Source organism: Oncorhynchus mykiss, chromosome 1, assembly GCF_057628025.1.
Source record: "Oncorhynchus mykiss isolate SJ-2025 chromosome 1, ASM5762802v1, whole genome shotgun sequence".
Classification (NCBI taxonomy): domain Eukaryota; kingdom Metazoa; phylum Chordata; class Actinopteri; order Salmoniformes; family Salmonidae; genus Oncorhynchus; species Oncorhynchus mykiss.
The window spans coordinates 53,806,419-53,832,500 of record NC_143022.1 but is presented as its reverse complement, the minus strand read 5'-3'; the positions used below and the strand labels follow the sequence as shown (position 1 = coordinate 53,832,500).

Below are 26,082 nucleotides of genomic sequence, written 5' to 3'. Positions count from 1 at the left end.
CATTCTCTCAACCAGCTTCACCTGGAATGCTTTTCCAATCGTCTTGAAGGAGTTCCCTGGGTCATTGTCCTGTTGAAAAACAAATGATAGTCCCACTAAGCGCAAACCAAACTTTTGACTGGTACTGTCTGTTCTTTGTGTTACTTTTTCTGTTAGGTAATAAAAGTTATTTAACAAGCTTCCTGGAGTTTCTGTTCCTCTACACTATATTCATTCTTCATACACATACTCGTTCTGTACAAACTTTTGGGGGACATTGCTCTCCTTTTAAAATAAACAAAAAACCTGACGTTATGTTTTTTTTATTACAATTATTATCTTAGCCTTTTATATTCCAGTTTTTACATTTATACAGATGACTGATCTGTTTACAATATAATATGACCCATAAATAAAATAGTCAACCCAACCAGGCCCTTTTATAGTACATATGCTATCCCCACTTGTCAGGGCTGCAAATGCATACTGGTAAGCCTAAATACAAAAGAAGCACATACATGGAAATAGCTGATGTCATCATACTGTATTCTATAATACCTTTGCTGGCAGAAACTATCATACTTTCATTTTTAAAACCCTGGTTAGCAAAATAGTAGATCCTTTAATAACTGGGGCTCCCGAGTGGTGCCGCGGTCCAAGGCACTGCATCTCAGTGCTAAAGGCGTCACTACAGACCTTGGTTTGATTCCAGGCTGTATCACAACCGGAAGTGATTGGGAGTCCCATAGTGCGGTGCACAATTGGCCCAGCGTTGTTAGGGTTTGGCCATCATTGTAAATGAGAATTTGTTCTTAACTGACTTGCCTACTTAAATAAAGGTTAAAAAAAATAATATGCAATCTGTTTAGTCTTTCAATGCCATTCCACTGACAAACATGTCTGTTTTTTGTCATCCATCTCGAGAAGACATGTAGTACAACCAGTTGGCAAAAGAATTTGGGCATTTGTTGCAAGCAGGCAGGCCATTTCCATATTCCGAACAGTGGCAATGAGAGATCTAGAGGGGGGTTGCAATGCAGACAGTATAATTTAAAAGGGTACTCCACAAAAAAGTTATGAAATTATACAGTTTTTCCCCTTGTGCCCCTTCTTTTTTTTGGACTTAGTCCGTGGGACTCCCCCGTAAGGCGGGGAGGGCAGGCCTGCTACGTGGCTAGGGCTGGGTAGGTTATCATAGTAGTGTCTGTGTGGCTGGGGGATGGGCTGCCCCAGGAAAAAGCCTTCCTCCTCAGACTCAGACTCTGAGGAGGAAGACGAGCAGGTGGAGCACCAGTCATCCTCGCCCCTGTCCCCACACATCCCCAGGAACCTCTCCATGGCTGGGCCCTGCTGGAGCCCGTAATCTGAGGTGGTGTGGTGGGGATGGGGGTGACCAGGTTGGCCCTGGCCATACCTCTGCTGGTTGGGCAGGAAGGTCTGCTGCTGGGGACCCTTGTGGCCGTGGCTCCTATGGCTTCTATGGTCCTCTCTGAAGTACATGCGGTTGGCCCTCTCCTTGGGCACCAGGTGGAGAGCGTTGTCGGAGCGGGACTTGCGGCTGCGGCGCCTCCTGTGGTGATGGTGGTGGTTGTGATGGCGGCCGGAGCTTGAACCAAGAAGCTCCGGGTCCTGCTCTTCAAAGTGGTAGGCACGCCGCCGCGTCCGCTCGCTCATGGGGGGCTGGCGCACTGGCAGGTCACCATAGTGACTGTTGTCAATGACGTCTGGGGAGAACTTGACCTGTTGGGGTCGGGACTGGGAGCGAGTCCTCCTCAACTCCGGGACGTGAGGTGGCTTTGGGGGAGAGGGAAGAGGAGCCGCTTCTTCCTCTGGTACATTCTCCTCCACCTGCTCCAGCTCGGATGTAAGGCTCTTCAGGGAATTGGCACTGCAGTGTAACGTGGAGGAATTGAGAGTTCCCATGTTGCTTGTGTTCTCACAGTTCTCTACCTCAAGCTCCTGGAAGTTTTGTAAGGAGTAGACCAGAGGGCGCTCTTTACTGTCTCCGTTTACTGATGCCGCTGGAAGAAGAAGAAGAAAAGGAGAGAGAATGAGAAAATATGTTTGTACAAGGTGTCTATTCACCACAATGCTGTTTCAAATAGCAATCTGCCATCACAGAACATTGAAAGGTAGTATGCTACACAGATCAAAACCTGGTTAAGCCTAGTCCTGGACTAAAAGGCTATTCCAATAGAGATGTAACATGTCTTACCGGTGATGTTGGACAGTGCCAGTGAGTCCATCGAGTCCCTGACGCTCTGATCTGTCTGTTTCAGCCCATCTGTGATACACTCCAGAGAGTCATCATACCACTGTTTTTCCTCCCTCTGGAAGCCTTTATCCCCGATGCTACCAGCCCTGTGCTCCATCTCCAGCTCCTGGAGCTTTCTGCTGCTAGCAGGGCCTGGGTGGCTACCGTAGGCTGAATCCCCTAACCCATCCTGGGACTGAGCCCAGTACATATCTGCCTGGTACTTCTTACTGGCCAGGCTTTGGCTGCCTGACCCTCCTCCACCTCTCCCAGCCCTTGAGCCCTGAGGCTCACACTGTTTCATCTTGACCTCTGCCTCGGTCATCCACAGATCTGTTGGGGGTCTGGAGTCGACTGTCTCACCCTGCTGGAAGACACCTTGCTCCCCAAACTTGAGCAGCAGCTGTGTCATGTAGTCCTCGTGCTCGGCCCACTCCTCTTCCTCCCGGTCCTCGGGAGCCTCAGTGCCCTCCCTCCCCTTCCAAAATTGCTCCTCGTTGGTTAAACCCAGGTGGGCCAGCTTGTTGGTGAGGGTGTCAGTGTTGCCGGAATCACCGGTGAACCCAGGGAACTTGTAGTTGACGGAGGGCGAGAAGAGGAGTGACTGGCGGCACTGGTCAGCCGAGCGGCTGCTCTTGCCCATGCGGACGCTGCGGCGGGATTCGCGGGAGCGAGCAGACTGGAAGGCGGAGTCAGCAGAGTCCGAGGTGTGGACATCCTCTCCCAGACTGCAGGCCTTGGAGCAGTAAATGCGGCCCTGCTTGGGCAGGAAGGGACAGCCCAGTAGAGAGCTCTTACACTGGGCACAGCAGAAACAACCCTCGGTGGCATGCCAGTGGAGACCGTCATACGTCATCTGGGGATTGTCCACCCCTAGCGGAGAGAAAAATGTGTGTATTTTTTTTAAACACTTTTGTGGTGCGATTCCCTGGATCATTGTCAAGTTCCTCCTAGGCATATGTCATATAACATGTTTATACTGGCTGAGAATAATGACATGTTACCTTACTTGGATCTTTTGCATTGGATGACTAACACGATTTCAGTTTATTGTAGTTTCTGGCATTTCTTTTACAATGGCAGAAGCAGTGGTCTGTCTGCAGTGGTCAGGGCTTACCGATGTGTTCTCTGCAGGCCTCGCAATACTCGGCGAAGAGCGAGCCGAAGCAGCCGCAGCAATATGGCCGCCCGTCCTTCATGATATAGCGCTGTCCCCCCAGCACCGTCTCACACTCGAAACAGGAGAAGTGCTTCATGTGCCAATGACGCCCCTCCGCCTCTGTGCACTCATCAGAGAAGATAACCTGAAGACAGACACACAAACAAGTAGCTTGAGAAGTGCGTCACGCGGCTTGGTTTGGTCTAGCGGTTATTGACGTTGCCTTCAGAGAACATATGTCAGTGTTGGTGTGAGTTCAATTCCGACCCAGCATGGTTTTTAGGAACAATGCTTGGTGTGCCGCCACAATGGCTCTTCACACCCCACACACAAACGTCTCACCTCGTCGCAGGCTGAGCAACGTGGTTTGAGCAGTTCAGCGTGGTGTCGGCCACAGTGGATCTTTCCGTCCTGGTAGAAGTAGATGAGGTCCACCAGCAGTTCGCTACACATGGAGCACGCAAAGCATGCTGGGTGCCAGACCAGCCCAGGACCCGCTCTGGAGGCAAACACCGCCATCTCTCCACCATTGACGCTCTCCCCACACTGTAATGAAAACAACAACACGGACAGGAACAGAGTTTCACTCTCAAACTAGAGGTTGTATACTGTAGTATTTGACTAAGCTCAAAATATTTATACATTCATTTTAGTTTAGAATTAATCGGTATACAGTACCAGCCAATAGTTTGGACACACCTACTCATTCAAGGGTTTTTCTTAATTTTGACTATTTGTAGAATAATAGTGAAGACAACACATGTGGACTCATGTAGTAACCAAAAAGGTGTTAAACAAATCAAAATATAGTTTATATTTGAGATTCTTCAAAGTAGCCACCCTTTGTCTTGATGGCAGCTTTCCACACTCTTGGCATTCTCTGAACCAGCTTTATGAGGTAGTCACCTGGAATGCATTTCAATTAACAGGTGTGCCTTTTTAAAATGTGGAATTTCTTTCCTTAATGCGTTTGAGCCAATCAGTTGTGTTATGACAAGGTAGGTGTGGTATTCAGAAGATGGCCCTATTTGGTAAAAGACCAAGTCCATATTATGACAAGAACAGTTTAAATAAGCAAAGAGAAACAACAGTCCATTACTTTAAGACATTCTGGAAAATGTCAAGAACTTTGAAAGTTTCTTCAAGTACAATTGCAAAAACCATCAAGCCCTATGATGAAACTGGCTCTCATGAGGACCACCACAGGAAAGGAAGACCCAGAGTTAACTCTGCTGCAGAGGATAAGTTCATTAGTTACCAGCCTCAGAAATTGCAGCCCAAATAAATGCTTCACTGAGTTCATGTAACAGACATCTCAACATCAACTCTTCAGAGGAGACTGTGTGTATCATGGTTGAATTGCTGCAAAGAAACCACTGTTAAAGGACAACAATAATAAGAAGAGACTTGTTTGGGCCAAGAAACACAAGCAAAGGAAATTAGACCGGTGGAAATCTGTCCTTTGGTTTGATGAGTCCAAATTTGAGATTTTTGGTTCCAACCGCTGTGTCTTTGTGAGACACAGAGTAGGTGAACTGATGATCTCCGCATGTGTGGTTCCCACCATGAAGCATGGAGAAGGCAGTGTGATGGTGCTTTGCTGGTGACACTGTGATTTATTTAGAATTCAAGGCACACTTAACCAGCATGGCTACCACAGCATTCTGCAGCGATACACCATCCCATCTGGTTTGTGCTTAGTGGGACTATCATTTGTTTTTCAACAGGACAATGACTCAACACACCTCCAGGATGTGTAAGGACTATTTGACCAAGAAGGAGAGTGCTGGAGTGCTGCATCAGATGACCTGGTCTCCACAATCACCCTATCTCAACCCATTTGAGATGATTTGGGGTGAGTTGGACCGCAGATTGAAGGAAACGCAGCCAACAAGTGCTCAGCATATGTGGGAACTCCTTCAAGACTGTTGGAAAAGCATTCCAGGTGAAGCTGGTTGAGAGAATGCCAAGAGTGTGCAAAGCTGCCATCAAGGCAAAGGGTGGCTACTTTTGAAGAATCTCAAATATATTTAGATTGGTTTTACACTTTTTTTGTTCCTACATGATTCCATATGTGTTATTTCCTAGTTTTGATGTCTTCACTATTACCTTTTTCAAAGTAACTTTAGCTAAGTAAAATATATTTTTCCGAAGGGTAGCTTTAGTGTAGCTTGTTAAACTATACAGTATTGTCAGAGCAGCTTCCATGCCCTACTGAGGAGAAAGGGGGGGGGGGGGGGGGGTTGAGAGACGTGGCCAATTCCCTTCCATCTGTGTTGAGACCGCGTCAGTACAGAACATGGCATCTGGTGTTGTTATGGGAATTATGACCGTGAGGCTAACTGTGGTCCACTATGGTCCCACTGCGGTCAGGTTGTCAGGCTCTTGTTTGTTTGTCTCTGTATGCCATGTGGGGACACACAGGCCTTGCTTTTAACATGCACTCTCTCTCTCTCTCTCGCTCTCACACACACAGTACTCACACACGGCAAAACTAAAGCGGGCATTGAACAAGCATCAGCGTTGATGAGAAAACAGCCTTTATCTTGGAGTGGAGTGAGTGATGTTGACTGGCGGGAGAGCCACCAGAGAGCTGTGTTTTGACAAGAGGGCTCCCGAGTGGCGCAGCGGTCTAAGGCACTGCATCTAAGGCACTCAGTGCAAGAGGCATCACTACAGTCCTTGGTTCGAATCCAGGCTGTATCACATCCGGCCCTGATTGGGAGTCCCATAGGACGGCGCATAATTGGCCCAGCGTCGGCCGGGGTAGGCCGTCATTGTAAATAGGAATTTGTTCTTCACTGACTTGCCTAGTTAAATAAAAATGGTGGTCAACCCCAGGCTGCTCAGGACCCATTTGTAAATTGACGAAATAAAACACTGAATGTGGTGCGAGCACAGCAGAGTGCAGTACAGTCCGCCAACCTTCTAATGACTCTCCAAGCCACTGAGAGGCTTTTTAGATTATCGACTGCATGGCTGAAAATCCAGCATATGTTTAGGGATGTCTAGCCTTCTATTCACAATGGGATAAACAAAAAGGCTACATCTCTCTGTAATCGGTTTCTCAATAGTATACATAAGTTACTTGAGTAATGTGGATCAGTGTGTCCTGTTAGGGACTGAGGTAAGGTGAGAGAGGCAGAGCGGGGACGTACATGTTCACAGACACTGTGTAGCAGGGCCCGGGGCAACAGTTTGAGGGAGCCCCTCCCCAGTGCCTCCTTCTTCCTCTGCACACTGAACATGTGGAGCTCCTTCTTCTCCTCCTCACTGAGAGACTGGCAGTATCGCACCTGGGGGGAGGGAGGGAAAGTGAGGGAGGGAGAGGGATAGAAGAAACAGTCAAACACAGGGAAAGTGGACTTTTTATTGTACAACCACAAACGGAGCAAAGAGTGACAACCAACATGAGGGAGTGGAGTCGACGTCAAACTAGGAGGAAATAGGTATTTTAGTGTTTTAGTAAAACGCACACAGGTCAGTCCTTCAATCATCATCAGACAGAGAGAAAGTTGAGCTGCATACCAGGGCATGTTCAACAAAGCCATCTCTTGCCCTCCCACCTCCGTCATCCCCACTCCAATCCTCCACCCTAAACCTAAGCCTGGCTTAGCTCTGACTGAGAACTATTTTAACACCCCCTTTTTGATGCCTCCCTCCTAAACCGCTAACAAGGGAAGGCAGACATTAACAGTTTACACAAACAAGGGTTGTGTTTAGAGTGAAATCACGAGAGGGCGAGCAACAAAGAGACACGGGGTAGGCAGCTCGGGCAGTGGTGCCACTGTTAGTGGCGGTGGCATAAAGAAAGACTTTCTCTTTCAGCAGCGTCCCACAGTTCCGTCCCAATAATGCCTTGCCGTCCCACAGTTCTGTCCCCATAAAGACCACATCTAGGACAAGAATCCTGCTAGCGGGGGCTCCCAGCACATCATTAAGTCAAAAGACGTATTGTGCCCACGCCATTTCAGTCTGTGACCCAGTGTGGGACCAAGGGACTAAAAACTCTGTGATGCCGGCAACGTGAATGTCTTGTCCTCCCGCACATGACCAGAATGGCGTGGAGCTATAGGTGACAGGGATGGAGTGAATTCCATTTCAACTCCGTCAACTGGAAGTCAAATAAAATGTTGTTTTTGCCTGGAGAATTGGACTTGGAAGTTTATTTCTAGTCTGAATTTAAATGGAATTGACACCAACCCTGGTAGGTAGTAAGGTGGTGTTAAACAGAGGTTCACTGAAAGGCAGTGAAAGACCAGGGTCGGACACAGCCCTTCAAACAACATTGAGTCCAAAAAAAGGGGATGGGAGGGATGGATTTGCGGGGAAATGGGTGCTATCCTTCTGTGAGACCTGCCCTGTTACGATGCCTTTAATGAGAGGGCTCACTGGGATGCATTTTATGACACATGCATAAACACTCACACACTAGAGACACACACACAGTTTATGAACTACACACACCCATGCATGCACATACACACACAAACTCTTTGGAGTCTTACCTCATTGTCATGCGGAGGCAGTTGATACAGGAGTTGTTTGATTCTGAACTTCTCTCCGGGACTGTTAACATAAGGGACCTTGTCCTCTGGCAGACAGGAGAAGTACAGCTGGACCTGGACCATAGACAGCAAAATAGAGATGTTTAGAGACAGTAACAAATTCATCTTTCTTTTAAATATGTGTATTTGACCCTTGCGAGAATTGAACCTTGGCGTTGGTAGCGCCATGCTTCCACCTACCACACAAACAAATTAGCCCGGAGGGTTGCCTATACTGTGAAGTAACACGGAAGTCAAATGTTCTTGGTTAAGAACATGAAAACAGCCCTGACCTTTTTCCAACTCCCTGTTGAAAGACGAGCACCTTCACAGATTTCTCTTAACCTATTTCACTGTCCCAGATTAGATGTTATTCAGTACACTAGGAATAATAATATACCTACCCAGACTGCCCCTGGATAATGGGCTGCGTGCGTGTATGTGCGTGCGTTTGTGTGTCCCTACCCTAAAAGTTAGCACATCGCGGGCTCCTTTCTTGTGAGACAGACAGACTTGTCAAGCACCACCCCAAAGCCACTTAGAGACAGGATGTGTATATTTTTATTTACACACTCGGGCATGGAAAAGTCTGCTAGTGATTAGTAGAAATCTTGGCAGATCAGAGAAGGCTGGAGAAGGCCTTTAGTCGTGGATCAGGACCCCATTGCTCACCCCGTCCTGCTGGTTTCTGGCAACACCAGGCTCGGCTCGGAGCGGGCATCGCCACGGCTGCCTTTTACAGGCCTGTCACAAACAGAGTCCACTTGTGCTATGTGGCACTCTCCCAAGTACCGGGGAGGCCTCCTTCCCTTCCTTCTCTCATCGGTCTCACTCTCTCCCTCCCTTCCCTTACTCCCCTCACTCTATCCCCCTCTCCCTCCCTTTTAAAAAGCACACATGGAAGCAATGAAGGGTGATCGGGGGAGAAAAAGATAAAGGGGAGAGAAGGGACCGAAGCAACAGGGAGAACCCTGCCTCTAAAGCCTCCCCTTTGTGTGTAAATGCATGGGTTAACTGTAATGCCTTTACAGCAGCTATTCTGTGGAACGGCCCTGTAGTGCACATTATGGGGTGATCACTACAGTGGAGAAACACACAGCCCTGGAGGAAGGGCGTCTGTCAGTGTACTGTTCTGTAACCCTTGGCCTGGGGAGGTGGATATAGGGGGCAATAGAGCAGCAGGAAGCCCCCTCTACACAGGAGACAAGAACATCCCACCTTTTTAATCTGGTGTCTGTAATGACCCTTCCCCGTAAAGTAGCCTTCAGTGGTGGTCAACGACCCAGAGGGGCAAAGTAGTAACCAGCCCAGTCGCCCCAAGGGTCAAAGTGCCACGGTGACAGTTAAACAGTTAAAGACAGGCAGCTTTGTCCTGCTTCAGGTTGACAAGCCCTCCCGCTGCACTGCCCACCACCACAAAAACCTGAGGAGGCCTGGTAATTTACCTAATGGAGTTATGACAAGGAGAATAATGACAGAGAAAGCTACTGTGGTATTTTTCAGCTCCTATCTAAAAAAGCAAATCTGCTTCTGGGCTTTTGCGCGGGTAGCCTAGTGGTTAGAGCGTTGGACTAGTAACCGAAAGGTTGCAAGATCGAATCCCCGAGCTGACATGGTAAAAATCTGTCGTTCTGCCCGATCAAGGCAGCCACTGTTCCCTGGTAGGCCATCATTGAAAATAAGAATTTGTTCTTAACCGACTTGCCTAGTTAAATAAAGGTCAAATTAAAATAAAAAGTTGGTAACAGCATGACACTAGAAACGGCAAGGTCGGTGGGTTCAATTCCCACCAGTAATCATCACATACTGCTTTGTCATTTTGTGGAACAGGGGAACAGCGGTTGTATTCCATATGTGGCATATTAGTGGCATATAGTGTTGAATTTAAGGGGCATGCATTAGAACTGGGGGGTGCTGTGTAGATTTTGGCGCGTCTCACCTGTTCGGGTCTGAGGCCGGGCGGCACCCAGGCATACTCCTCCAGGGCACATCCGGAGTCGTCGTCTGACGTGGAGCTCCTCTGGAAGCCATAGTTCAGTCGACTTTTGACCTTCTGTTCCATCACAGACCGTGGGCCCCGCACCCCGACCTGGTAACCACACGCACTCTCCGGGTTCATCACACACCACGCCGTCTACTGCAGAGAGAAAGAAGGAGAGCGGGAGAGAGAGAGAGGGATGTGTTACTTCAGGGCGAAAGTATTAAGCTTTTCGCACTACTGAGTCGAGCCGAACCAAGCTGTGCTGATATGGACTGGTAACCCATCCACGATAGTTGCTATAAAACACGCTGAACCCCCCTCCCCTTATCGTTCCAGGAATCTCAGTCTCAGCAGTCACTGAGTCACTATACCACCACTTTCATGTGGGATGTTTTCCCCGAAAGGCACTGAGAGGGGATCTGGGTAACACTTAAGTTCTTCTGGTGACGATTTGCCTTTACGATTCACAAATCACAATGGTACTATTTTTTTGCCATTGTGGCCGTGTTTCATCATGATGGGTCCCCGTCATGTGGCTTGGGTCGAAAACCATTATAAAACTCCCCCAGTTTGGCAAGTTCATTTTACGAGGTGATGCCTTGACTTGTTGTGAGACCTTTACAGACTGCTTGTATTACAGTACCTGAATTCTACATCGACTTCAACAACGGACTGCACATTCCACCTTCATACTGTAATTACTTTTCCTTTCAGCACAGACGTGAGAGCAAAACCAGGCCGAGCAGACTCACACTTTAAAATTTCACCTTATCACCTTATCTGTTCAGCACATGCTTCAGAGACCGATGAGTTACACACTGAGTGTACAAAACATTAAGAACACCTGCTCTTTCCGTGGCATAGTCTGACCGGGTGAATCCATGTGAAAGCTATGATCCCTTATTGATGGCACTTGTTAAATCCACTTCAATCAGTGTAGATGAAGGGGAGGAGATATGTTTAAGAAGGATTTTAAAGCCTTGAGACAATTGAGACATGGATTGTGTATGTGTGCCACTCAGAGGGTGAACAGGCAAGACCACAGATATACAGTCGTGGCCAAAAGATTTGAGAATGACACAAATATACATTTCCACAAAGTTTGCTGCTTCAGTGTCTTTAGATATTTTTGTCAGATCTTACTGTGGAATACTGAAGTATAATTACAAGCATTTCATAAGTGTCAAAGGCTTTTATTGACAATTACATGAAGTTGATGCAAAGAGTCAATATTTGCAGTGTTGACCCTTCTTTTTCAAGACCTCTGCAATCCGCCCTGGCATGCTGTCAATTTTGTTTGTCCACCCGCCTCTTGAGGACTGACCACAAATTCTCAATGGGATTAAGGTCTGGGGAGATTCCTGGCCATGGACTCAAAATATCGATGTTTTGTTCCCCGAGCCACTTAGTTATCACTTTTGCCTTATGGCAAGGTGCTCCATCATGCTGGAAAAGGCATTGTTCATCACCAAACTGTTCCTGGATGGTTGGGAGAAGTTGCTCTCGGAGGATGTGTTCTTTATTCATGGCTGTGTTCTTAGGCAAAATTGTGAGTGAGCCCACTCCCTTGGCTGAGAAGCAACCCCACACATGAATGGTCTCAGGATGCTTTACTGTTGGCATGACACAGGACTGATGGTAGCGCTCACCTTGTCATCTCCGGACAAGCTTTTTTCTGGGTGCCCCAAACAATCGGAAAGGGGATTCATCAGTGAAAATGACTTTAACCCAGTCCTCAGCAGTCCAATCCCTGTACCTATTGTAGAATATCAGTCTGTCCCTGATGTTTTTCCTGGAGAGAAGTGGCTTCTTTGCTGCTCTTCTTGACACCAGGCCATCCTCCAAAAGTCTTCGCCTCACTGTGCGTGAAGATGCACTCACTCCTGCCTGCTGCCATTCCTGAGCAAGCTCTGGTGGTGCCCCGATCCCATAGCTGAATCAACTTTAGGAGATGGTCCTGGCGCTTGCTGGACTTTCTTGGAGCCTTCTTCACAACAATTGACCCCCCCCCCCCCCCCTTGAAGTTCTTGATGATCCGATAAATGGTTGATTTAGGTGCAATCTTACTGGCAGCAATATCCTTGACTGTGAAGACCTTTTTGTGCAAAGCAATGATGATGGCACGTGTTTCCTTGCAGGTAACCATGGTTGACAGAGGAAGAACAATGATTCCAAGCACCACCCTCCTTTTGAAGCTTCCAGTCTGTTATTCGAACTCAATCAGCATGACAGAGTGATCTCCAGCCTTGTCCTCATCAACACTCACACCTGTGTTAAAAAGAGAATCATTGACATGATGTCAGCTGGTCCTTTTGTGGCAGGGCCGAAATGCAGTGCAAATTATTTTGGGGGATTCAGTTCATTTGCATGGCGAAGAGGGACTTTTTAATTAATTGCAATTCATCTGATCACTCTTCATAACATTCTGGAGTATATGCAAACTGCCATCATACAAACTAACGCAGCAGACTTTGTGAAAATTAATAATTGTGTCATTCTCAAAACTTTTGGCCACGACTGCACAGTGCATTCGGACTTTTTCCACATTTTGTTATGTTACAGCCTTATTGTAAAATGTATACAATTTGTTTTTTTCCCTCATCAAACTACACACAATACCCCATAATGACAAAGCAAAAACAGTTTAGGATTTTTTTGCCCTATGTAATAAAAAAAATCTACTGAAATATCACATTTACATAAGTATTTACACCTTTTCCTCAGTACTTTGTTAAAGCACCTTTGGCAGTGATTACAGCATCGAGTCTTCTTAGGTATGATGCTACAAGCTTGGCACACCTGTATGTGGGGAGTTTCTCCCATTCTTCTCTGCAGATCCTGTCAAGCTCTGTCAGGTTGGATGGGGAGTGTCGCTACACAGCTATTTTCAGGTCTTTCCAGAGATGTTGGATCGGGTTAAAGTCCGGGCTCTGGCTGGGCCACTCAAGGACATTGAGAGACTTGTCCTGAAGCCACTCCTGCGTTGTCTTGGCTATGTGCTTAGGGTCGCCGTTGGAAGGAGAAGCTTTGCCCCAGTCTGAAGTCCAGAGCACTCTGAAGCAGGTTTTCATCAAGGATCTCTCTGTGCTTTCCTCCATTCATCTTTCCCTCGATCCTGACTAGTCTCCCAGTCCCTGCCACTGAAAAACATCCCCACAGCATGATGCTGCCACCACCATGCTTCACCGTAGGGATGGTGCCAGGTTTCCTCCGGGCGTGGCGCTTGTCATTCAGGCCAAAAAGTTCAATCTTAGTTTCATCAGACCAGAGCATCTTGTTTCTCATGGTCTGAGAGTCCTTTTACTGAGTCTTTTACTGAGGAGTGGCTTCCGTCTGGCCACTCTATCATAAAAGCCTGATTTGTGGAGTGCTGCAGAGATGGCTCTCCTTCTGGAAGATTCTCCCATCTCCACAGAGGAACTCTGGAGCAATGTCAAAGTGACCATCGGGTTCTTGGTCACCTCCACCAAGGCCCTTCTCCCCTGATGCTTAGTTTGGCCGGGCGGCCAGCTCTAGGAAGAGTCTTGGTGGTTTTAATCTTCTTCCATTTAAGCATGATGGAGGCCACTGTGTTCTTGGGGACCTTCAATGCTGCAGAATGTTTTGGTACCCTACCCCCGATCTGTGCCTCGACACAATCCTGTCTCGGAGCTCTACGGACAATTCCTTCAACCTCATGGCTTGGTTTTTGCTCTGACATGCACTGTCATCTGTGGGACCCTATACAGACAGGTGTGTGCCTTTCCAAATCATGTCCATTAAATTGAATTTACCACAGGTGAGCTGCAATCAAGTTGTAGAAACATCTGAAGGATGATCAATGGAAACGGGATGCACCTGAGCTCAATTTCGAGTCTCATTGCAAAGGGTCTGAATATTCATGTAAATAAGGTATTTCTTTTTTTTTATTAGCAAACATTTCTAAACTTGTTTTCGCATTGTCATTATGGGGTATTGTGTGAAGATTGATGACAGACATTTTTATTTATTTAATCCATTTTAGAATAATAACATAACAAAATGTGGGAAAAGTCAAGGGACTTGAATGCTTTTGGAATGTACTGTAAGTGCCTTTGAATGGGTAATGGTAGTAGGTGCCAGGCGCACCGGTTACAACGCTGCTGGGTATTTCACGGTCAACAGTTTTCTGTGTGTATCAATGATCCACCACCCAAAGGACATCCCGCCAACTTGACACAACTGTGGGAAGCATTGGAGTCGACGTGGGCCAGCATCCCTGTGGAACGCTTTTGACACCTTGTAGAGTCCATACCCCGACAAATTGAGGATGTTCTGAGGGAAAAAATGGGGAGGGGATGCAACTCAATATTAGGAAGTTGTTCTTGATGTTTTGTACACTCAGTGTAGCTCATCATGATGCTATGTCTCTTTGATTGAGGGTAACACATGTTAGGCTAAAGCAATGGTTACATCCCAAATGGCACCCTAGAGTATATAGTGTAGTACTTTTGACCAAAGCTCTATGTTTAAAAGTAGTGCACTATATAGGGGATATTCTCTACAGCTGAAGAATGGAGCTGGAGGGAATAGTGGCAGTTTTACGGGCTCCTGACCAATTGTTCTATTTTGTGTATTTTTTTCATGCTGATCTCAACTTTTTTGTACGTAATGTTTCCACCATCGTTTCCTATGACCGAAAAGAGCTTCTGGAGTCTCAAGGTTCTGCTCGCCGGAGTTAAAATACATCATGATAAGTTGTTTACCAAAATTTTTACCACCACAAACCGATGCTAAGACCGCACTCAACGAGCTGTATAGGGCCAAAAGCAAACAAGAAAATGCTCACCTAGAGGCAGTGCTCCGAGTGGCCGGTGACTTTAAAATCCGTTTTACCTCATTTCTACCAGCATGACACCTGTGCAACTAGAGGCAAAAAAACTAGATCATCTTTACTCCACACACAGAGACATTCAATGTTCTCCCTGCCCCTTAATTTGGCAAATCTGACCATAACTATATCCTCCTTATTCCTGCTTACAAGCAAAAACTCAAACAGGATGTACCAGTACCAGATGACTGAAGCGGTCAGATGAAGCAGATGCTTAGCTACAAGACTGTTTCGCTATCACCGACTGGAATATGTTTCTGGGATTCATCTGATGGCATTAAGAAACATCAGTCACCGGCTTCATTAATAAGTGCATTGACAATGTCATCCCTACAGTGTGCGTACGTCCATATCCCAACAAGAACCCATGGATTACAGGCAACATCCGCATCCGCTTTCAAGAAGCGGGAAACTAATCCGGAAGCTTATAAGAAATCACGCTACACCTTCTGACGAACCATCAAACAGGCCAACCATCAATACAGCACCAAGATTGAATCATATTACACTGGCTCTCATGCTTGCGGATGTGGCAGGGTTTGCAAACTATCACGGATTACAAGCTGTGACGCGAGTTTACCAGACAAGCTAAATTCCTTATATGCTTGCTTTGAGGCTAGCGACACTGAACCATGCATGAGGGCACAAGCTGTTCGGGACGACTCTGTGATCACGCTCTCCGTAGCTGATGTGAGTAAGACCTTCAAACAGGTTAACATTCACAAGGCCGCAGGGCCAGATGGATTACCAGGACGCATACTCAGAGCATGCACTTACCAGCTGGCAAGTGTCTTCACTGACATTTTCAACCTTCCCCTGACCCAGACTGTAATATCTACATGTTTCAAGCCAACTCCCATAGTCCCTTTGCCCAAGGACGCTAAGGTAACCTGTTTAAATGTCTATCGCCCTGTAGCACTCGCATTTGTAGCCATGAAATGCTTTGAAAGGCTGGTCATGGTTCACATCAACAACATCATCCCAGACACTGTGGACCCACTCCAATACCATCCCAACAGATCCATAGATGATGCAATCTATATTGCACTCCACACTGCCCTTTCCCACCTGGACAAAAGGAACACCTACGTGGGAATTCATTCATTGATCATTGACTACAGCTCAGTGTTCAACGCCATAGTTCCCTTCCAAACTCATCGCTAAGTAAAGGACCCTGGGATTAAACACCTCCCTCTGCAACTGGATCCTGGACTTCCTAACTGGCCACCCCCAGGGGGTGAGGGTAGGCAACCACACATCCGCCACACTGACCCTTAACATGGGGGCCCCTCAGGGGTGTGCTTAGTCCACTCCTGTACTCCTTGTTCACTTACGACTGTGCACGACTCCAACACCATCATTACATTTTCAGATGACACTATGGTGGTAGGCCTGATCACTGACGCGATGAGACAGCCTACAGGGAGGAGGTCAGAGACCTGGCAGTGTGGTGCCAGGACAACAGCCTCTCCCTCAACGTCAGCAAGGCAAAGAAGGCAAAGAAGCTACTACTGGAAACGGAGGGCTGAGCACGCCCCCATCCACATCGACGGGGCTGTAGTGGAGCAGGTTGAGCGCTTCAAGTTCCTAGGTGTCCACATCATTCAGAAATGATCATGGTCCACCCACATCAACACAGTCGTCTCTTCCCCCTCAACGATGGAACAGTAGTGGAGAGGGTAGCAAGTTTTAAGTTCCTCGGCATACACATCACTGACAAACTGAATTGGTCCACTCACACAGACAGCATTGTGAAGAAGGCGCAGCAGCGCCTCTTCAACCTCAGGAGGCTGAAGAAATTTGGCTTGCCACCAAAAGCACTCACAAACTTCTACAGATGCACAATCGAGAGCATCCTGGCGGGCTGTATCACCGCCTGGTACGGCAACTGCTCCGCCCTCAACTGTAAGGCTCTCCAGAGGGTAGTGAGGTCTGCACAATGCATCACCGGGGGCAAACTACCTGCCCTCCAGGACACCTACACCACCCGATGTTACAGGAAGGCCATAAAGATCATCAAGGACATCAACCACCCGAGCCACTGCCTGTTCACCCCGCTATCATCCAGAAGGCGAGGTCAGTACAGGTGCATCAAAGCTGGGACCGAGAGACTGAAAAACAGCTTCTATCTCAAGGCCATCAGACTGTTAAACAGCCACCCCTAACATTGAGTGGCTGCTGCCAACACACTGACACTGACTCAACTCCAGCCACTTTAATAATGGGAATTGATGGGAAATTATGTAAATATATCACTAGCCACTTTAAACAATGCTACCTTATATAATGTTACTTACCCTACATTATTCATCTCATATGCATACGTATATACTGTACTCTATATCATCGACTGTATCCTTATGTAATACATGTATCACTAGCCACTTTAACTATGCCACTTTGTTTACATACTCATCTCATATGTATATACTGTACTCGATACCATCTACTGTATCTTGCCTATGCTGCTCTGTACCATCACTCATTCATATATCCTTATGTACATATTCTTTATCCCCTTACACTGTGTACAAGACAGTAGTTTTGGAATTGTTAGTTAGATTACTTGTTGGTTATTACTGCATTGTCGGAACTAGAAGCACAAGCATTTCGCTACACTCGCATTAACATCTGCTAACCATGTGTATGTGACAAATAAAATTTGATTTTGATTTGATTTGATTTTGATTTGATTTGAAGAGGCTGAAAATATTTAGCATGGGCCCTCAGATCTTCAAAACGTTTTACAACTGCACCATTGAGAGCAACTTAACTGGCTGCATCCCTGCTTGGTATGGCAACTTCTTGGCATCCAACCGCAAGGCGCTACAGAGGGTAGTGCGTAAAGACAAGTACATCACTGGGGCCAAGCTCACTGCCATCCAGGACCTCTATACCAGGCGGTGTCAGAGGAAGGCCCTAAAAACTCTTCATTCTGCTACCGCACGGCAAGCGGTACTGATGCACCAAGTCTGAAACCAACAGGACCCTCAACAGCTTCAACCCCCAACCCATAAGACTACTAAATACTTTGTCCGGGTAGCTATTGGTTAACTACTTAACAATCTGCATTGACCTTTTTTTGCACTAACTCTCTTTTGACTCATCACACACACTGCTGCTACTGTTTATTATAAATCCTGATGCCCTAGTCACTTTATCCCTACACATATGTAAATATCTACCCCAATTACCTCGTACCACTGCACAATGACTCTACTGGTACCCTGTGTATATAGACAAGTTATCGTTCCTCATTTCTTATTTATTCCTTGTGATATTGTTTTTCTATTATTTCCCTCTCCGCATTGTTGTGAAGGGCCCGTAAAGTAAGCATTTCACCGGTAGCCTACACCGGTTGTTGACAAAGCATGTGACAAATCAAATTGGATCTCTCTATATGAGGCTAATGAATAGGATGTAAGATCTCAAGATAAAAGGGTTCCCTCACTGTAGCTCTGTATAAACAACAGTACCCTGGCCTTAAGAGGCACAAATCCCCGTGGATCCCAGAGCCATATGGGGAACGTCCAAAGCCCCTGCTCTTTTCCCCCTCGCTCTCCTTTTTCTTTCCTTCCCTCTCTCTCCTTCTTCTCCTCGGCTGTTTTTGTTTTTCAACCTGCCACAGCGAGAGAGGGAAGAAGGGTGTCTGTCTGTCTCTCTGATCATCCTTTATTCTTTGGAATGGATATAGGGAAGAGACAGAGGGGACTCGGGGGAGGAAGTCAGGGCGAGGAAGTCAGGGATGGATGGAAAGATGGGGATGACAGAAGAGTGGACCCTGACACGGAGAGACACAAATAGGGCAGATGGATTAAAGAATGACTCGCCGCGACGCTGAGCCACCACACGCACGCAAGCTTGCACCCGCATGCACAAACCTACCCACACTCACACAGCTGACCGGACACACAGGAGAGCAGTGTGTGTCCAGGGAGATACATTGAGAAGTGGAAAAGCAAGGGGACTAATCTGTCTTGTCACTGAAATCACTGAGCTGAGGCAGCAGAAGGTTTCAGGGCCTCCTCAGTTCTTTGCGTGTAGCTTACATTTCAAGAGAGCAATGACAAAACAGCTTTGACATACAATACATTTTTGCTCTGTGAGGATGGAAGGGAAACACATTCATACAACGCTCAAGTAGTAGTAGCAGTAGTACAGTTCTACCAATACTACTACTGCTGCAGAGGTGGAGGCGACTACAACTACTACATACTATACAAATGCTACTCTGAGCTGTACAAGTCATGCTGAAAGGCCTTGTATGACATATAGGCATGGAGTAAATGAATAGGCTGTTGTGGCCATTTCTCAAAGGAAGGGCCACAGCTCTACAGCTCTGACAATGAGACTCCACATCCCTCCCCAGCCAGTGGTCAGCACACCCCCTTGTACCCCTGCTTCCACCCCCCCACGGCTGGGCAGGCACACAGGGCTGGGGAGGGCTGTGGGGACACAGCTGAGAAAACCAGCCACACTTGACTGGTGCCTTTGAAGAAGTCAGGCATGACAGTAGTGGGCCAGAATTCACTCTCTCAATTAAATTAAATTAAATTCAAGGGCTTTACTGGCAAATTTAACATGTGTTTCATATGTTAACATTGCCAAAGCAAGTGAAGTATATAATAAATAAGTTAAATAAACAATTAAAATTAACAGTAAACATTACACTCACAGATGTTCCAAAAGAATAGAGACATTTCAAATGTCATATATAGTCTCTCTCTCAGAATGGCATATATGCATGAATGCCTGAGTGTGGTTCTCGCACACAAAGACAGATATGCAGGCAGGCAAGCAGTCACACACACCCCTCCTCTGACAAGAGGCCAAACTGTTTAAGTGTCAGCTGTATGCCCTGCGTCCTGTTTCTCGTTTAGTTACGACTCTTTGTGAGATAGCAGCAGCAGAACACACACACTACACACACACAGAGCAGCACAGTCCGCATGCCTAGTGCCTGGACCTCCTGAGGAATGAGTGATTAACTGCCCAACACAGGGCAGGCAGACAGCCAGACAGGCAGCTACCAAACAGCTATTCATACCCACAGAACAGCACTCCACTTAAGGACAGCCTGCCTGCCTGAACACCCTTCCTTCCAATAACCCATATCTCACTCATGCCAACACCTGGCATGCCTGCCCTCCACAAGGCTGCTCACACACAACAAGACACACAGTGCATCCACTCAGACACGAGCATGATGGATGACGCCTGTAGAAGTGGATGCTTCAGCGTTGTACCATGATGCATGTCTGCGTTGTGCTAGGAGGTGTCAAGTCAGGCAGATGGGGTTGGTACGATAGACACCTCCCACTTAAAACACCTTGCGAAGCAGCTTCAGCCTTCAACAATAGAGCCTTTCATAGTGAATCAACTGTGGAAGGCATGTTCCATCAAGAGCCTGGTTCTCTCTACAGTCTCTCTTTCTGTGTCTCGCTCTCTCTCTGTCTGTCGATCTCTGTTATCTCTGCTGCATTCATGGCGGTTGGAGTCTTTCAAAACCAAGATAACTTGTCAGAGTCAGAGGTGCGAAATAAGACACTTCTTGTTCTATTCACATCTATTGACTTGCAAATGACTTGCAAATGAGACTGCAATAACTTTAAAATATGTGGGCTTGTTGGAGGAGCGAGAGTGTAGTGGGTTGGGGAGATAGAGGCTAACTATAGAGAAAGTTCAGCCAGAGCGTAGAGCAGAGTAGAGAGAGAGAACATGACTGTAGCAGCATGGGCTTTGCTTTATGAGGGGGGGGGGGGGGGGGGGGGGGTTACATATGACTTTCATTAGAGAGAAAGAGAGGGAACGAGAGAGATGTTTGCTTTCACATGTCAGAGACGAAGCCTCTCTTCACTGATCTTTCAGAGCAGAACCTCCCTCAGCAGAATGTCAAGTCGGAGGTATAGCCAGATCCAGATAGGTGAAACATGAATACAGGATACTGAGACAATACCTCATGTGTTTAGCAATGCCATTCCTTGAACCACATCGGCAAGTATGCTAATTCTCACCTCAGATGTCAGCCAACTTTGTTTCAATCTACTGACTGACTGTACAAGCCATCGTACACACACGGAATTCTGACAAACTCTCAACCCTTTACGGGCTGAGTTGAAAAGATAGCTCCCACAAGGGACTTGTGGTTAGTTCCTGTTGCCCTCTCTCGCCCACCCCCCACCCAGTCCCTCCCGGCTGGGGGCTACAAGGTCTCTGTTTTGGCAAATCGGTCAGAAATGCATCCGAGGCAAAAAAAAAAAGTCAAGCCCTGTTAACAAGCATCTTTACAAAGGCTGTTAAACATTCAAGACTGCAGGGGTCTGGGTAGCATGGGAGGAGGGGGGATTGGCAGGTTAGAGGTAGACCGTGCTGGGGTAACCAGTGACTATAGACTCCTATGGAAATGCTAAATGCGCTATGAATTACAATGAAGAGTAAAGTTCTGTCATGGTATGAGGAAAATTACAGGGGCTGTGCTACTGCCATACAGACAGCATAGAGGCGAAACCACCTGACAGTGACAGTCCCGCAAGATCATTTAAACCACGAGTCATGATTGGCAGCCACTCACTTCAATGACATCCCCCTGTCTAAACTCATCGGTTGAAAAGGTGTCCTCCAAATAAGGAAACTATTGTGTTACCATACACACTAAAATAGTCTACTATGTTAGATAAACAACCCTTTGTGAGAGGAAGATAACCAGCTGCTGGTCTGAATTACTGTCATAATTCCTCAAAGAGACGTGTGACGGACAAGCCCACAACCCAACAAGCACACTGATCACATGTGACTCTGTCAGCGGGTCTGGACTGTACATGTCTGATTCGGCGCAGGCTCACCCACAGACTCATTCTGGATAGGGTCTACCTGTGCGTCCCAAATGACACTCTATTACCTATTTAGTGCACTACTTTTGACCAGGGCCAATAAAAGTAGTGCACCATACAGGGAATATGGTGTCAGTAAGGATGGACCCTAGGTCTACTTGCAGAGAAAACAATGTATTCCGTTCAAAAGTCTCAGGTTCTCCAGTTCATATTCAGACAAGTCTTTTTTTTCTTCCTCCGTCTGTCGAACAAGATGTTTCTCTCGTCAAGATGTGCAGAACAGATGATTTCAAATCAAATGAGCACGTGTACTCAGATTACGACTTGTCACCTGTTGGCACTTGATAAAACCAGCCCCTTGTACGATACCTGGCACTTAAATAAAGAAACACTAGCCTACATATAAACCATTTGGAAAAGATACAAGTGTTTCAGATTTGAAACGATTGGATCTTTGGGAATCAACTCCGCAACTCTTTCACATGAATGAAATAAAAACGCATCATCCAATACATACATTATCCAACTATCCAATGTACGGAAAACATGAGCAGAAAGAACTGTCCAAATTATTTGACAAGTTTCTCACAGCTCTGTCTGTCCCATATCAAAGAGTTGCCGGCAGGCTACAGTTTGGCTGACCTCTGTGCCTCCCGCCATCGCAGGGGGGTGTTATTCCAAGATCAAATGGGTGTGAGAGAGGGAACTCCTAACCCTCAGAACTTCTAACCCTGCCTGCCATGGACTGAGAGAAGGACCACCTGCACGCGACAGCCTGCCTGGCCTGCACCCGGTTCTCAACACACATGCAGCTGTCACACAGCTAGCTCAACATCAACCACACTACTGATCAAATACATATAGCATTACAGGACCCAAAATCTCAGACTCAGTAAGCCTAAATTCTGATTACCAATGTCCATACTAGCACACCACTTAGAATGCATTCATATTAAATATTATTTTCCTTAAAAAAGAAGGGACTGAGTACAAAACAAAAAAATAAATGCGACCCATCTTACCAATAAAACAGTTAAAAATCACTATTTAAATCCAGTTTAAACCTAGAAGTGTGAGACATTTAAAAATGTCAAAATGTCCCATTTTAAATGTCAATGTTTTTCTTTCTGCCATACCGGTACAACTAGGATACATGCCATTGAAAATCTGCTTTTTTTTATCCACTACTGTAAAGTTCCTTTGGCGGAGCCCTTAGTGGTCTTACCTCTGTGCAGAAAGCTCTCCTGAGCAGGCTCTTATCACTACTAAATCCTGTCTGTTATTCTCCACTGGCTCTGGGCTACATGGCTCTCGGCTCAGCCTCTCCTCTTTCAATCTCCCTCTACGGTAGCTCAAAGATCCAGGACAGCAACCTCTCCTCCTTCAGCTTCTGCTGGCTCAGCCTCCTCTCCAGTCTCCCTCTACTGTAACTCACAATCCAAGACAGGATCCTCCTCTCCTCTCTCCAGTTTCCCTCTACTGTAACTCTACTAAATCCAGGACAGTAACAGGCTCACAGCAGCCTAGCCCCCCCTCCTCTGCCTTCTCTCCCTCTTCCAGAGCTGTCAGCACAGCCACATTCCATATCAAAGTAGGGAAAGAGTGTAAAACCAGAGAGGTGTATGTTCTGTGTGTGTAAACTGACTGTTTGAGGGTGTGTGTGGAGGACTGTTCAACCAGATGATCATCCCACTACTCCCACACTCTTCCACCTCCGTAAATCCCCGTATCCCACCCCCTAACCCCTCTTCCCACCCCCTAACCCAGCCACTCAGAGGCAGGGCCAGGCTCAGGGTGTCTCCGCCCTTTGGTGACCCTCCTCTCACACTTCAAACACACATCAAATGAGAACCACCAGTGAGCCTTCCCCACAGGAACTCTTTCACTGACGAGCGCATCACATCACATCAGCGACAAATGCCACAGCTTGGGTTACCACCAGACTGATGGTGGTCAACCCCACTACGACAATGGCTCTCACATGACATTCCTATCTCTCCTTCCCCTATTAAACTGTTGCAGGAACTGTGGGAAGTGTTCAGTGTTGTAAAATCTTATTTTATTAGAACCTCACGTCTTGTATTTCCTGATGTGATACAATGTGACCTATGCTTCTTTAAGGAGGGTAGTCTTGTAAGATGCAGGCAGTCTCAGTTTGAGTGTGCTAAGAAAACATTTTCCATCACATGACCATTGACCACTTCTCCCTGTCCCCTACAATACTGAACTGCCTGCTGAAAGTCCTCCCTTACGTTCCCAGTCAACAATGACGTCAGCAAGACCGCATCACAGAGAAAGAATAATGCAACTCTGGATTCAATCCACAGGGGTGCTTTACATAACAATAACAGAAGTAGTCTCTATAGTCTCAATACAAATGAACCACTTCCACAAGGAAGCTCTATTATCAGCTACACTCAGGGGGTAGGAGGTCAGACATTTTAGACAGAGAGAGGATAATAAACTTTTCTAAGTATCATAAACTTACAATTTCATCTCTGAAATCTGTGTAGGGTTGAAAGGTCACATTGGCACCAGTTCACTGACAAACATGCTGGAACCATTGTACCGAATTTATGATGTGTTGAGTATTGTGTATTGCCCCTGTTCAGTGGCCTTTGACTAAGGAACTACTGACAGAAACTCCCCCCGATATGAGCAAGCAGGACAGCAGGTCTGGAGTCAATTCTATTTTAATTCAGTCAATTCAGGAAGTAAAATGAAATTCCAAACTCCCTGACTTGGCTGAATTGAATTGAAATGAAATTGAACCCAACTTCACAGGACAGTTGACCTCTCCGTCTCCTTCCTGTCCTGAGGAAAGGAATGTGTAAAAGGTGTAGAAGTTCTTCCTGTTGTCTATTGCCTCAGGCTGAGGCTGAGGTTGTGGAGACTGTCACCCTGTGCTTCCTCTGTGGTGGCTGGAGGTCTGTCCATGTCTAAACAAATTTCCTAGCTATACTGGGGACATCATTATGGGGGACACCACATGCCTAGCCACCTCAGAGTTAGGGAAATATCAGGCTTTATCCTAATATGAATGATAGTTGATTTCACTGAAAATAATATTGTGTGTATGCTTTTGTTTGAGTGTGTGTACTGTGTGTGTGTGTGTGTCTGTGGACAATGCCAGTGTTGCAGCCAAGGCCGGGGAGCCCCACTGACACACCACACAGCAGGTCCCAGTGCAGGCCACAGGCCTTTGCACCGACCCAAATGACCTTCTGCCCCTGCCTCATTAGCAAGTCATAGAGGGAGGGACAACTCTGCATCTTGCCTGCAGGCTATTCAGGCCAAGACAAGGTTGAATTGGAAAAACATCAGTTACAGAAATTCTATAGAATAGCGATAAGAAACAGATACAAATTGTTAAGTGGTTTTAACTGAAAGTCACTAAACGGGATGTAATATCTACAAACTATGGAAATCTGACTGTAGATTTCTACGTTGGCTATGTGGTGATATTGAAATTGTCAGACTTCCTTCTCATCGTGATTGGAAGAAAGTTGACTTACTGGTTCAAAGGGCCGATGCACATGGAAGAGTGTTGCAGTGGCACTCGTGGATTGTCACTTCAATGCGGATCTGACATTTGCCTGAATCCATATACATTCAATTGAATCTTATCCCACACATTTGAATTTTTACATTTTTTATTTAACCTTTATTTAACTAGGTAAGTCAGTTCCACAAATTCTTATTTATAATGACAGCCTACCCCGGCAAAACCCGGACGACGCTGGGAAAATTGTGCGACGCCCTATGGGAATTCCAATCACGGCCAGTTGTGATACAGCCTGGAATCGAACCAGGGTCTGTAGTGATGCCTCCAGCAATGAGATGCAGTGCCTTAGACCGCTGTGCCACTCGTGAGCCCAATCTTTCATCAATTATACAACTCTTAAGTTTGATGACTGAATCTATCAATACATCATTTCAAGTCAATGTCAAAAGACGTCAACCATTTCGGCCATGTGTTCATCATGTGTTTCATGCATATGTTTCTTATTCCACTCTACCAGACACAGTACATAAACAAGAAAAACATTGTCTTCCATTCTGAAGCTGGCTGCGGTACAACTCTATTGTTAGAAAGGGGTCTCTGACAATTTCACAGTTCAAGGTTTGACCACAAGACAAGCCCAACATCCCTCACTTGTGTATGTGTTCCACACACCCCTGACCTGTGACCCTTAGGGGTCATCCATAAATGTCTACCACCGGGGGCTTTACAGCCCCAGACACACAGACACACACACACACACACGACCAAGCTGCACCTCACACCTGGTCTCTGGTCCGTATCACCTTCTAATGCAGTTAAACAAAACCCCACAAGCTCACCTCGCTGTCGTTGCCCTCCAGTTAGAGTCTAGCTATAGCATGCCTCGACAATGACAGGACAGGACTAACGTCAGGAGGCAGGACCAACACCAAACAATAATAAAACAACACACAACATTCTTCAGTGGTCAAACTGGCC

General features: G+C 46.6%; 2 protein-coding genes across 7 annotated transcripts in view; one reads left to right on the top strand and one right to left on the bottom strand.

Moving 5' to 3' along the window:
* LOC110524618 (periphilin-1) overlaps positions 1-179 on the top strand; it is a 33,885-nt gene extending 33,706 nt beyond the window's left edge. For all 4 annotated transcript variants that reach the window (XR_016495845.1, XR_016495847.1, XM_021604448.3 and 1 more), the window contains one exon: positions 1-179. This exon is cut by the window's left edge and continues 1,136 nt beyond it. The gene's annotated coding sequence lies outside the window, so the exon portion shown is untranslated.
* The window catches only part of LOC110524604 (prickle-like protein 1), a 49,752-nt gene that overhangs the window by 617 nt on the left and 23,053 nt on the right, over positions 1-26,082 (bottom strand). For 2 of the 3 annotated variants that reach the window (XM_021604437.3, XM_036979638.2), the window contains exons 2-8: positions 9,879-10,076; positions 7,901-8,014; positions 6,551-6,688; positions 3,735-3,938; positions 3,351-3,537; positions 2,195-3,106; positions 1-2,000 (exon numbers count right to left, since the gene is read on the bottom strand). The exon at positions 1-2,000 is cut by the window's left edge and continues 617 nt beyond it. In XM_021604437.3, coding sequence (XP_021460112.3) covers positions 1,054-2,000; positions 2,195-3,106; positions 3,351-3,537; positions 3,735-3,938; positions 6,551-6,688; positions 7,901-8,014; positions 9,879-10,058 — 2,682 coding nt within the window. In that variant the 5' untranslated portion in view covers positions 10,059-10,076 and the 3' untranslated portion in view covers positions 1-1,053. Of the gene's footprint in view, positions 2,001-2,194; positions 3,107-3,350; positions 3,538-3,734; positions 3,939-6,550; positions 6,689-7,900; positions 8,015-9,878; positions 10,077-22,824; positions 23,352-26,082 lie in introns of those variants that run through there. The other variant, XM_021604428.3, reaches the window with a different exon arrangement.